The 14221-nt window shown below is 42.5% G+C and overlaps 1 protein-coding gene across 5 annotated transcripts in view; it reads left to right on the plus strand.

The window, feature by feature from the left end:
- Positions 1 to 14221, plus strand: part of ctbp2l (C-terminal binding protein 2, like) — a 164025-nt gene that overhangs the window by 78829 nt on the left and 70975 nt on the right. Inside the window, exon 1 of one of the 5 annotated variants that reach the window (XM_057826299.1) lies at positions 11542 to 14089. The exons of 3 other annotated variants lie outside the window; for them this stretch is intronic. In XM_057826299.1, the coding sequence (XP_057682282.1) occupies positions 12283 to 14089 (1807 nt within the window). In that variant the 5' untranslated portion in view covers positions 11542 to 12282. Of the gene's footprint in view, positions 1 to 11541; positions 14090 to 14221 lie in introns of those variants that run through there. One more of the 5 variants, XM_057826298.1, reaches the window with a different exon arrangement.

A 14221-nucleotide genomic window follows, 5' to 3' on the forward strand; every position in this document is an offset into this window, starting at 1 on the left:
TTACCACAACCATAATGGTCCTTCTGTTAACGGACACGTTTCAAGGAGTAGGGGGAAATTCTAAAAGCCGTGTCAAGAGTTTTACTAGTTCCGCTGAAAAGGTTGTTTTTCCCCCCCCCACACAAACGCACATCGAAGTACCAGTTAACTTAGCAAGGAAAGGTATGAAAGTCATTTATCGAGTGTCCCAGAGCTAGCTAATCGTGGAAAAAAATCGCATTTATCAAGGTTTCATTAGCCGTGATTGCGTATATCCGTCAGCCGCAACAGCCTGCTAGCACAGTTATAGGTACGCCTGCCCCTCTGCTATTGAGGATGCGTTGTTGACGTTCGTGCGGCGATGCTCTGAAGATAGAGCAAGGCTCTATTTTGGACCCCGCCTCTTGGCGCAAATTCATTCAAACTTGCCGTTCACTCAAAGATGGCCGACCACCGCTCACTTTTCGCTGAAAAGTCCCATCCAAAATACTGTACTTACCCGGATAGGGGGAAGAAGGAGAGGAGTCAGTATTGGCTTACCCACTTTATTGTGGCAACATTAATAAAGAAAAATAATAACAAAACCACAGCGGGCTGCTGCGACATGCGACCGCTATCTCTCGCTATCTCGCCCCTTCTGCCATTCTTCCTACTCGCTGCCCCCTACGCCACAGCTCCCGTGTCCGATCGTCTCTTAAGGGGACTGCGCTTAGTTACGGACATTACGATACAAAATGAATAGGTTGCTGCTGAACCCTTCACACTAGGTTTTGAAACTTGCCTGGAACTCAAGACTCACCACTGTTCCAGCGATAGTCTGGCGACCGTTCCGCAGATCAAATTTCCTGGGAGGAGCAAGCCACAGCAAACGGACAGCGGAGTGGACCAATCAGCGACGGGCGGACGTGACGGTGGTAAAGCAACAAGAAACTCCAGCGCGAGAAAATGAATATACGAGGAGAGTGGAGAACGGAGAAGTTTATTCAACATGGCTAGTGCAAGACAGACTGTTGGTTTTAGCGACCCGATGTGTTTTTGGTCATTTAAAACTGAATTTACCGCAGATTGGAACATATTCTCGGCTCTCCCGTTCGCCGTGTTGATGTGGAGATGACTTCCGACGAGCAAGAGCGACGTTGCTTGATAGGAACGCGGCACGCAAATAAACAAATCTGATTGCACGGTTACTTCAGTTCGGGCTTGAGAGGCCAATAAGGAGCTGGGTCCCAGACTGTTCTCCCGGTGTTTAAAAAATACAGTGAGAACAGTCTGGCTGTGCCAGGCAAGTTTGAAACTGCCTTTAAAAAAAAAAAAAAAAAAAAAAAAACATCTCATTTGCAAGGTGTTGCGGCTTTTATTTTGGTGTGGCGGTGCGCCACAATCTTATATGTGTAGGGGAAACCATGGCATATATCTGTATCGGATTTTTAGAGTTGGACAATATCTGTTAAAAAGTCATTATCGGACAACTCTACATAGTATTACCAAATGTAAACAGTCAGCAAGACAAATGTTAAAAAGAATAAAAAAATATTTTTAAAAAATACAAGAAATAAGAAATGGACAAACAAGAAAGTACTGCATCAAATATGCAAAATACAGAAAAATAATAGAAAATATATTTTTTAAATTGTTCAATTTAGAAAACTATTAAAAAAAAAAAAAAAAAAAAAAAAAAATCTCATTTGCAAGGCGTTGCGGCTTTTATTTTGGTGTGGCGGTGCGCCACAATCTTTCACATGTAGGGGAAACCCAGGCATATATCCGTATCGGATTTTTAGAGTTGGACAATATCGGTTAAGAAGTCATTATCGGACAACTCTACATATTACCAAATCTAAACAGTCAGCAAGACAAATGTTAAAAAGAATTTTTAAAAAAATACAAGAAAGAAGAAATGGACAAACAAGCAAATACTGCCTCAAATATGCAAAATACCAAAAAAATTATAGAAAATATTTTTTTTTATTTTTAAATTTAGAAAATTATTTTTTACAAAAACAACAGAAAATCCACACAAACATGGAAAAAATTGAAATATCTCATGAATATGCAATATTTGAAAAAAACAAATGCCAGAAATATATAAAAACAAATATTTTTCAAAATATTAGATTAACAACATTAATGTTAGGGGGGGCATTTGATGGGAAAAAAATGGTGGAAAAAATATACAAAAATGTTTGTTTAAACAAAACACAGACTTAACTATTTTATTTAAAAAGCACAAATAACACACGATTGAAACACCCAAAATGGTTCCAACGGAAGATCTCTGGGGCTAAAAAAAAAGAAAATAACGAAGTTGTCCTAGTGATTGTATGTTACGGCACGATAAGGCCGCCATAGCGACAATCTCGGCACAAGGATAAAACAAACACCGAGCGAGGCCCTGACCGGTTATTGTTTGTGGCGTACGAGTACAAATCCTCTCTGGCGTGACTCATCTTGATCCAGGTTGGCACTCTTGGCAGGCAGATGAAGAAGTGATGGACACTCTTCTCTTTCCCAGTCTCTTTCAAGAGGACTATGTAAAGCGCAGTCTTTGGAAAAATAATGTCTGCAGGGACTGCGCTCCTTCCACGAAACGAACCGCTGCCTTTTCTTTCCTACTTCCCGGTCAAAGAAAGTCTCCTTGACCGCTTATATCATCCTATACCTTAACTGTGTCTTTAAACGATACCGGTTGATATTGTTAATTTCTTTCACAACACTGGAAACAGGCTTGAATGTCAGTTCATCTTCCTGCGCATAGCTCCGGTGTTGTTGCTTGTGTTCCCCCCCCCCCCCCCCCCCCCTTCTCGCGAATCCTCGCCCCCTCTTCTGTGGCTCAGCTACGCACCCTCGCGTCTCTCCAGAAAGCAAGTGGGCCGTCGCCGCTCCCCTTCTGTCCGCCCCATCTGTGCTGCAGTATGGACCACGGGCTTAATAACGAACTAAGATGGAAGGCAAATATAGTTATTGGTGTAATCACATAAAGTGGATGTCAAAAGTCGACACGCCAACGTCTTTTTTGGTGGAAAATAATAAGACCCAAGGTTAATAATTTCAAAATGTGTGTTTACAACAGTTGAATTCAGAATTAAATTGCTTAAAGGGAACCACGGATAGAAACACTTGTAGTTCTTAAAAAAATAAACGTTAGTATGAGTTAAAGTAATTTGATATTTAAAAGCCCTCTTGATGTTTTCGTTTTTTACACTTTGTAAAATGTGTTCAAACTAGTAGGTCGCCATTGGGCGGTGATGTCACTGGACTACGCTGCCGACTTTCCAATGTATGACTCTCGCGACATAAACGTTTCATCTGTTCAGCCCTTTCAATTTGAACCCGAGAGGAACATTAATGAGCATGACAGCACTGTTGATATTTCACAAAATGATCAGCAAAAGCAAAATGAACAGGAAAGACGGGATGAGACGAGATGAGAATAGTGTGTAATGCGCTACACTGGCGAAACGTCCTACAAGAGGCGAATTTCACACCCAAAGTACTACCGTGTGCTTTCAGCTTATTTTGTTTAGATGCATACAGGCAGAACATACTAAAGATGCTTTAATTGAATACTCAAGCGTATTGATATCAAATAAGTGTGTTTTAAATACGCTACATGACACCCGTAATGTGATCAACAGATTAACAATCTGCTTTAAAGCTACCACGAGAAAACACAATGCTTAAAAGTATGAGAGGGAAACACATACAAAAAGTATTTTGAGGCAATGAAAAGGTAATATATGTCTCAATAAAAACAGAAATATCGTATTGGCCTGAATATAAGACGGTGCTTTTTTGCACTGAAATAAGACAGGAAAAGTGGCGGTCGTCTTATATTCGGGGTCTAGACATTATACCCATTCACGACGCTAGATGGCGCCAGATATCATTGAAGCGATGTTCTGTCATGACGGATCTCAGCTACTCTCAAGTTTAACCAGTTTGCTTTATTTTATTGCAATGGTTTTCCGTATTCAGATTTGTTTCAAGGTTACAGTGACAGTTAGACTTCACTTTGATGGTTAATGCAGTTATTGCAATTTTGTTTTTTTATCACAATAGATTGGTTTATTTACATTTCAAAAACCAGAAGCCATTCATTTACGATTGTGATTGCACTTTAGTTTACATGTTTAAATGTTCAGATATTAAGATTTAAATGAGGCAAAATAATATGCTTTTTCTCACAAATATATTGTTATAATCATTTGTTTCAGATGTACTGTAATTATTTTCTGTATAAAAATTAACTTGGTGTTCAAAAAGTCTTTTTTCAAACTTGAGTCTTGAAAAAGAGGGGGTCGTCTTATAATCGGGGCCTTCTTATATTCGGGCCAATACGGTACTCGCCGCTTTTAACCGTTGTGCGCATGTGTTGGACGTGTTGCCGCGCAGAAGGAATTGCAAGAACCCGGTAGTATTCGTCGAGTGACAGTGACAAACTACGTCATCATCCCGAGCATCCATTGCACGCTTAAAACATGTTGCCCTCCGTAGGTCAAAACATGTACTAAATATTATATATTTTTAAAGTGCCTATGACGGCAAAAAAGCATGTTTATTTCATATTTAACGCGGTATTTTATGCTCCTGAATGAAATGGACTGCTTAGATGTGTGTGGAAGCGGTCGATTTATTTATTCAATTTTTTTAATCTCGTGCCATGAAAATGAGTAACTTCCTGGATTGAGGAAGAATGCGAATGTGATGTCAGCCGAGTCACCATCTCACAATACAGCCATTACTGTATAGCATGCAGAAGGACTGCGGATTCAGCTGATTTTGCGGATTAATTTGAGAGGCGTGTGAGCCTTTTTGGGTTTCAAAAAGTTCCCGTTCACCGCGGAGAATGGCCAAAACAAGTCCAACAACTGTGGGACCATTGGACGGACGAGGAAAAAAGTTAACTACGTGTTTTGTTTTATGTCAAATACTGGGATCATGGCACACGTTTTAATAAGGAGGTGGCTTGGATTTTGTGGGTGACAATACTCCTTGTCCACTGAGAAGGCCAGACAGCCGACGACCGGCGGCTTGTCGCACACCCTCCTTGGTCGTCTTCGCGTGCCTGCCCACATAGCGCCTTCCTCGGCTTGGCCCCGAGCAGCCCCCCGTCCGAGTGTCGACCGAGAATGCGCTATTTTCGGTGTTCATCCCCTTCTCTGCCTGCCAGTAGGGGCCGCAGCAGAACGACGCGCCGTAACTTGCTCGCTGCCGGGGGCTGGCCGATCGATGAAGGCAATCAATTCCGCCGCTGTGTGTGACATGAGTCGGGGTAGTTTTGTGTGATTTTTCGTTTTCGAAAGGCAAGAAAAAGACTTGGAAAAGCCGCTCAGTTCGGGTTATCATGTCGGCTAGCTGTCACGCCTCCGGTTTTTGAGGCAATGAAAAGGTAATAAAAGACTCAATAAAAACATAAATAGTAAGTACTCGCCGCTTTCAACCGATGTGCCCAGGTGTTGGACGTCTCGCCGCGTAGGAAGGAATTGCAGAACACCGGTAGTGTTCGTCTAGTGACAGCTGCGGACTCCGCATTGTTGCTAGATGCAAGAAAAAAAAAAGGGAAAAAAAGGAAGCGTTCAAGAGCACACTTTGTGACATTAAGTAACACCACAAGGAGCATTTTTTTCTACATCGATTGTATGTGTATTGTTTATTGATCTATTAGCTGCAATCAGTAACTCAAGTCCTCCGATGAAAACCAACAAATCTGTTACGGTCCGCAAATGCGTTAGCAAGGTAGGACCCCAAATAGCAGACAACAATAACAGAGGGATTGCGTACAAAGTGATGCAACTAGCAACAAAGGGATATACACGCTGTCAAATGACAGCAAGTTAATATCTCGGCAACTGGCCTAGGATCGTTTTGAAGACACTGCTGATGAGCTGGAATTGGATGAAGGTACGATGTTGGGAATTCATCCCAAAGCTCTGTGAGAAAACAATCTAACCAGCAGCAGAATGTGACAAAGTCATGCCAGTCGTTATACTAGCTTCGCTTGCTAGCTAGCACAGCGATTGTCCCAGTCCATGCCAACTATGTCATCACCCCGAGCGTCCATTGCGCACATAAAACATGGCGCCCTCCGTAGGTCAAAACATGTACTAAATATTATAGATTTTAAAATCAATGGTAATATTTTATGTGTTTCTAATAACATATTTTAGTAAAAGAGAAAATTTGTGGCTTATTAGATCCGACAAGTCTTTAAGTCCGCGGTTCCCTTTAAATAGGTAAATGAGACTTACTCTCGTAAATTAATTTGATTCTGATTAATTAATTCTTAAGACAGCCATCCCAATTATAAGAGGCTGTGACCACCTGTGTGCAAAGTATTAGAGTATAATACATCGGCCAACGCTGTCCACCGTACTTGGCAATAAAGCCCAGAGGCTCATTATCGCTACATATTGTACAATCACGGTAATTGAAACGAAAGTTCCCCGCAGTCATACTTTAATTCATGAAGTTGCCATGAAAGTTTAATGGCGGAGCAGTTGTAGAGCGGCGGCTACCTCAATCATTCCGCCGCTATCTCTACCCGCCAATTCTCGCCTTTAGCGTCCCGCGGCCTAGAAAGATGGCCCGATTGCTCCAAAGGCACGATTGCGGATGGACGTCTGTTTAGCAAATTGTACCTAGAGCTCTTTTTTTCTAGTATTGGCACCAAATATTAGGGTTGGGAGTCTTGCTTTTTCTTGTATTATTCATGCTAGTCCCAGTTGCACGGGTGTAATATAACATGCTCACTTAATTATGGAACAGTCCTCACGAGAGGCGTACAAGATAAATTTGGCAACCGCCTGCTTCTTGACATTGAACTGTGGGAAATGAATCACTTGACATGATTTCCGGGTTGCGGTTTTAGCAGCCCTCGGCTTGTTGCTTACACGGGATTGTACGGTTATTACTTTTGTTGGTGGGGCGAGGGAATGTGAATGACACATGACACTGGAAAATGTCTTATTACAATGAGTTATTGTGAGTGATTTCTAAGTTAGATACAACGCAGAGTTTATTAGTGTTTTATAGCCCTGAGTACGTGAGAACATTACTACTTTGTAGGGTTCACACATTCGAAAATCCCTTAACTCATTCACTTCCAGCCATTTTCACCGGTGCAACCCCCTTCGCTCCCGGCCGTTTTACTGGATTTTGACTGATTTTGCAAGGCCCACAGAATATTCTGTTCTATTGCTATATAAACATGGAACCCACCAAAAGAAAGATTAGACTCTTCTTTCAGCAGGAAAAAAAAGTTCATATCTTTTTCCATTCTTTAGAAATCAGCATTAGAAAATGGCTTAGTTTGAGCAATTTTCCAATTTCTGATGAAAAAACAGAGAAATTGAGCTTTTTGTGAAAGCATACATTTCAAACATAACTTTGACTTTAACACAGGTATTTTTAGCTTTAGTTACATCCCAAACATCTGAATAATGTTTTCCTTTTACAAAATAATATAAACAACAAGACAAATAGAGCTTTTGATAGCAAAGTAACAATTTATTTACACATAACTAACTGAGAGAGGACGTTTGTTGTGGCTGCGACAGCCGGGGTAAACTTTTCCCTCATTGTCGCCTGTCTCTGCTCGGCGAGCAACGTGGACTCAACGGCATCGTCCGCTGCACTGGTGGTCCCGGTCATTCTGCTTGATCGTCCAGCGCCTGGCATCCCGGGTGTCCTCCCGGTTGTTCTGCTCGGTTGTCCGACGCCTGGAATCCTGGACGTCCATTCGGTCGTCTTCTGCCGGCGCCTCGGCCGTGCGGCCCGGCCGTTCGTTCCGTTGATTCGGGTTGCGGGTCTTACCAAATGCGCTACTGCCCTCCAGTGGCCAGTTTTATTGCTTTAAAATGGATTTTCAGCGTTGTGCTTTGGAGCTAAGTTGAATCAGAACCTAGAGATGTCGCTTGTGAAAAAAAACATAAAAGACATATAAATACGTCTTTGGGACACTGAAACAATTAAAAATAGAACGTATTTATACGTTTTTGGGAGCAAATTAGTTAAGAGCAAAGTCGACAAAGTTGCGATTGTCAAACCTTTTTACTAGTGCTGCAACAATTAATTGATTAACTCGATTAAGTCGATTAGGACAAATGCTTCGAATCAAATTTTGCTGCTTTGAGGATTCGTGTAATTGGAGTAGCGTAGCAATGGTTTGTTTTGAAAGTGTTTGCATTTAGTTTTATTCATTTGGATGGATACACTGCCCTCTCGTGGCAACAGTGAATTATGATACAACTCATTTAACATGGCTGGTATTCCCATACCAGCGACTTAGTTTTCTTCGATGGGGAAAAAAGTTCAGGAGTTTCACCTCCTCCAGCTATCATGTAGCACAGGTGACTTACTGACACTGAGCAACAACAGGTGGGGGAAGGTTGAGCCTTACAGCTGCAAGTGATGGATTTCTCCATGCATTTTTGGGACAGAAAAAATAGCTAATAACTTAGGGAGGGTATGACGGAAAATTTTTGCGGTGTTGAAACCTTGACGTTTTCATACCATTGTATACCTTGAAACCGGTAATCGTCACATGCCTACTGACAAATTCTTGTACTGCGTTTTGTAATATAAATGATTGACAGCTGATCAGGAAACTTGGTGAAGACTAAAATAGAGCAAAATCACCAAAAACCTGATCGATGGCTCCCTTCGTAAGATTAACCCGATGAATTCTTATTCTGTTTTGTCGGTTGTCGGTTTCTTCCTTAATTTCTTTGTAAACCCTAATGGATATGGTCAATACCGAGATTTAAATGATTGTAACGTAAAGCAGAACTGTAACAAATCTGGTTTCGCATTATCACAGGATGCTTTACTTCATCCTGAAAGGTACCTGGCAGGTGGTGGTCAATGTCGCCAATAAATTGAGTTTATCTTTTGTTTTTTCCTCCTCTGAGAATCCAGACCTTGCCTCTTGAGAATGTTTGGTTTTATTCCAAAAGAACGACGTTGAAAATAAAAACCAATCTCTTGATAGAGTTGTAACAGTGCAGAGCTGTCCAATCCAATCTAAACATTGTCTGTTTTGAAGGTGAGAAAGTCAACGCTTTTCCGCTCTCCACCTTATCAGCGGTTTTCCCTGGACACGTTTATCAGGGTTAGCCTTTCTTCTCTTGTCACTCTCTGTCTCTCCTGTTTACGCTGCACTTGCTCTTGGCTAGTAAACACAAGTTTATTACCAATGGCAGCGAATCTGCTATTTCACCCCATCTTAGAATTTATTGTGTACAGATTTGGTTGAAGCAAACATCCAGTTTTGATTTTGCTGTTTTCTATACCTTTTCTGTGTTGTGTTTGGCATAAAGCTAATGCCAACAGAGAGGGTATACACTAGGCCTGAACAATATATCGTTTAAACATCGCCATCGCGATGTGCGCATGCGCGATAGTCCCATCGCAAAGACGTGCGATAGTTTGAAAAAAAGAAAAAAATTCCAATCCACAAACCTTTGTTCTGCTTCATTCGCTCGCACAGCCTCCCTCACCCCCTCTCCCAGCTCTCAGTCACAGTGCACTTGCTTATTAAAGTTAACGATGGCTTTGATGTGGCAACACGGGCAGCAATCTGTCAATCATCGTTTAACTTGTTGAACAGTTTCTGCAAGGACGCGCGGGCTGGAATGAATGTGGGTGTCTGTGGGGGGGGGGCGTTCGAGACATATAAAATAAACGCCAGAAGTGATTATGAGGAGTTTGTAATTTCTACATGTCACTCCATGAGTCACAGCCAAGTTAGGTAAACGGAAGCAAGTAAGTTATGTTTAAAACTGATCATAATTATTAAATAATAATAATAATAATTAAAAAGCATTTATTAAAATAATATATATATATATTAGGGATGTCAAAATTATTGCGTTAACGGGCGGTAATTAATTTTTTTAATTAATCACGTTAAAACGTTTGACGCAATTAACGCACATGCCCCGCTCTAACAGATTAAAATGACAGCACAGTGCAACGCCAATTTGTTACTTGTGTTTTTGGGGGTTTTGTCACCCTCTGCTGGTGCTTGGGTGCGACTGATTTTATGGGCTTAAGCACCCATGAGCATTGTGTAATTATTGACATCAACAATGGCGGGCTACTAGTTTATTTTTTTGATTGAAAATTTTACAAATTTTATCAAAACGAAAACATTAAGAGGGGTTTTAATATAAAATTTCTATAACTTGTACTAACATTTATCTTTTAAGAACTACAAGTCTTTCTATCCATGGATCGCTTTAACAGAATGTTAATAATGTTAATGCCATCTTGTTGATTTATTGTTATAATAAACAAATACAATACTTATGTACCGTATGTTGAATGTATGTATCCATCTTGTCTTATCTTTCCATTCCAATAAAAATTTACAGAAAAATATGGCATATTTTATAGATGGTTTGAATTGCGAAAAATTACGATTAATTAATTTTTAAGCTGTAATTAACTCGATTAAAAATGTTAATCGTTTGACAGCCCTAATAATTTTAATGATTTTAAAAAATCATACTTTGGGGGGAAAAAAAGTGAAAAAACATGTCTTATATGTATCTCTTTCCAGTGCTAGATCTGAATAAATACAATGAGGACACACTCACGCACACAAAAAATGTGGGGGGTGCGCTACTTCGCGGTTTTTCACTTATCGCGGTGGGTTCTGGTCCCTATTAACCGCGAAAAACGATGGAATAATACTGTACACTGCGGTCATGTTGAGTCATCCAGTCTTTACAAACAGCTATTCAAGTCGTCTAGTAAAAAATTCTTTAAAAAAAATATACGTATATATTTTTTAATATCGCAATGTAATATCGCAATATATCGCGAACCCCCAAAAAATCGCAGCAATAATTTTTTCCAATATCGTTCAGGCCTAGTATACACTCCGTACTCGAATATCAAAGATTTTATTTTAAGGTTACAGCCAGATTATGAGTATATGACATTTGGCGCACAAATAAATTTGTAGACTCCGCAGTAGGGGTGTGACAAATATCGAAATGGTGATATATCGTGATACATTTGATCACAAAAGGATATCGATATCTTCCTGCCAAGAATCGAGATATCGTTTTAAAAAGGTGTCAATGTCTAAAAAAAAAAAATTAAAAAATTAAAAGGAACCAAGTTGCTACCAAAATCTTCCAACATAATAGTGTCTCAGTTAACTCTAAGACTGCATTGACGGTGCACGACGCCGAATCCATTTAGACTGGGAACGTTCGTTCATTCAAAACCAGAGCATTCAGTTATTCTGTCAGATTTTGAGGGCATTTACAGGTCATTTCCTGTTGAGTTTGAGTCACTGCCTCTTCATTTGGGTGATTCCCAGATCACTTCCTGTTTTGTAACTCAAAATAAACTGGAAGTGACCTGTAAAATACCCCAAAATCAACAGGAAGTAACTGAAAAATCAACAGGTAAATGACCTTAAATAGCCCCAAATTTCCTCATTGCCTGGCTTTAGCTGCCACGGACGGCCATAGACGTTCAATCTGTTTGAAGTGGGAGGGATGGCAGCGAATGAACGAATGTTCATTCGCTGCCACCCTCCCAGTTCAAATGGATTGGACGTCTACTAGTGATAAACTCATTGCAATTCACAGCAGAAGCTTGTTTTTCTGTTTATTAGTTGTTTGTAGAATATTCTAGAATGATCTCCTGACCAATGTATCGATAATCGTTGTATCGCCATATTGTCAGATCATCGTTATCGTGTGCTTTTTATTGCAAATCGTATCGTATCGTGAGGTACCAAGAGGTTCCCACTCCTACTCCGCCGTGTGTGCTAACTGGTCCTGTGATGTCATAGCATAAAAAGGATTTAGGCAGGTTTTAGTTTGTAGCTAATCCCCCAACAGCAACTTCTGTGGATGACTGCCTTCACCAATGGCGTGCATCAACTCCGCTGGATTAGTGCGTCTCCTTCCCTCCCTCTTGTTCCACTAGCCTTGTCCAGCTTGTTGTTTTTAGCCCAATTTCTTGGAGTGCTTTTTGTCTTCAAAGTAATGCAAGAACAAACATTAACCCCGCTAGAGTGGAGTAGCACCTCACCCTAAAGTTGTATGTTGTACGAACATCTAATGTTTCTTGGGCTGAATTATTTAGTTGGGAGTCACATGATACGTAGCATAGATATAAGAATAAGGATAAGGGGGGGGACCTACAGCTGCCGACTAGGTGAGGGTAGCGTTTCAACTCTACACTCCTCCCTTTTTGATAGGTGCATGTGTAATTGGAGAGTTGAAACACAACACTTATGTCTATTTTCCACTCCTATAGCGGTCTGTTTTGTTTTCCCTGATGCCTAACCCAAGTGAACAGTCGCGTTTCGGTGGCTCTCCGGGCCAGGGGTCTACATATTGGTCTGAGGGCCATATAGACGGGGCCGTGAATCGTTGTCATTACTGTGGGACCATTCCTGACCTGAGGAATTTTTTGGCACAAAGCAGAGGTGAAACTGAAAGTTGCTTTCATCAAACACCGGATCTTAAGACGCAGGTTCCGGTCTTTGGGTCCTCACCGAGTGACCAGGTCCAACAGTTGGTGCAGCAGCAGCTCATGAGGAAGACCTCTCAGGATCACAGCGACAGCCTTTACCTCAAGCAAGCCATGTCAGGGCGGTGTGTGGCACCACCTCGCGGTTATTTTCAGTCCACTCAGACTGGTCAGTCAGCTGAAGAGTCGGGGTTTTATAGGGATAACCATCAGCTGCTCACGAGATCATCCTCGCATTACGGCCACAGCGCGAGAGGGTTGAGGACTCCATGGGATCAAGCGCAAGTGAGAGCCACACCTTCCGCGCAGGCATCTGGTTCTACACCTATCCCCGTGCCTCCACCCGCGCCGCCTCCTCCCCCGCCTCCTCCTACCCTTCCTGTTCATGAGCTGAGCCGTTTGTACAGGGAAACTCTGGGATCTAAGATTATCTTGGACGGTCAGCATATTGCGGGCAGCTCTCCTTCACCTGCAGTCTACGGACCTCAACCCAACCTTACCAATTACGCTGCTGAGCAGTCCTCTGTCCCTGCTCACCAACCATTAAACGATTTCAACAGCTTGTCCTTGGGACCCTGTGAGTCAGCTGCCACCAATTCCTTGGTGGACCCAGCTTCTCAGGGAATGGACGGCGCTCTCCCTCGTTCTTACGGAGCTGTAGTCTCCCAGAGACTTCCTTATGACCCGACCTATGATCCCAGCGCAGCCATGATGGCTGCTACTGCAGGAATGTCTGCCGTCTTGCCTCCCCATCACCCTGGCGCTGCAGACCCTAAGAAGATGGCGGATCCTGCTTTTTTGGCGTTTCTGCGAGCCGAAGGTCTCGGTGAAAGTACCATCACTCTCCTGCTGCAACAGGGCTTTGATTCCTTCTCAATGCTGGGGATGATGGAGGACCACGACATCCGATCAGTCGCCCCAAACTTGGCCCAGGCTCGCGTTCTTTCCCGCATCGTGCTTGGTTACAAGACCGGTGGTACTGCACAGCGTAACCGATCCAATAGTTTTAGTCACCGCAATGACTATTATGCACAGCCGCAAGGTTTGACCATGGATCCCGGCCTGATGCAGCAACCTTCTAGTGCTATTCAAACGGTGTCCCCCAGATTGGGAGAATTTCTTGGGAGAAGACCCAGCAGCGCTCCCTCTCAGCATCTTCTGGAGACTGCCACCTATCCAGCACCACGGCCCCTTGCACCTGGGGCTTTACCAATCAGCCCCGTAGGATATAGCAATGCCGTAACTCAGGGAAGACCCTTCTCCATGTACAACGCCCACACTGGCCTTGCCATGTCTGCACTTGGCCAACAGCCCCCACCTGCCCCAGGAACTCCTGGAGCAGCACCCAAAACATTTTCTGGCTCTTACTCTCCCATAGAGTTGATGAAAAGAGCCCCCAACCTTCCCCCTGCATCGCCGGTAGCAGCTCCGAGCCCTCTTCACAGCCCACAACTCCTCCGAAAAGGGATCAACGCCGCTGCTGAGAATAACATTGTTGCCGCAGCTTCCTCGACAGCTCTCCAAACACAAAACCTTAACAACACCAAGTTGGTCGGACGCCGCACCGGTCCACCCGTCATTGTCTCGACCATGACTACCACGCCTGACACAAGTAATGTTATCCTCTCTCATCACACTCATGTTTTTGCTGCCTCTAGAACTGCCAATTGGATTTACAATAGTCAGTAAATTAATGGCAAATGAGACTGAGCTGAACCTTGCACCTACTAATGCACATTGCAAC

The sequence above is a fragment of the Corythoichthys intestinalis genome, chromosome 21 (genome assembly GCF_030265065.1).
Source record: "Corythoichthys intestinalis isolate RoL2023-P3 chromosome 21, ASM3026506v1, whole genome shotgun sequence".
NCBI lineage: Eukaryota > Metazoa > Chordata > Actinopteri > Syngnathiformes > Syngnathidae > Corythoichthys > Corythoichthys intestinalis.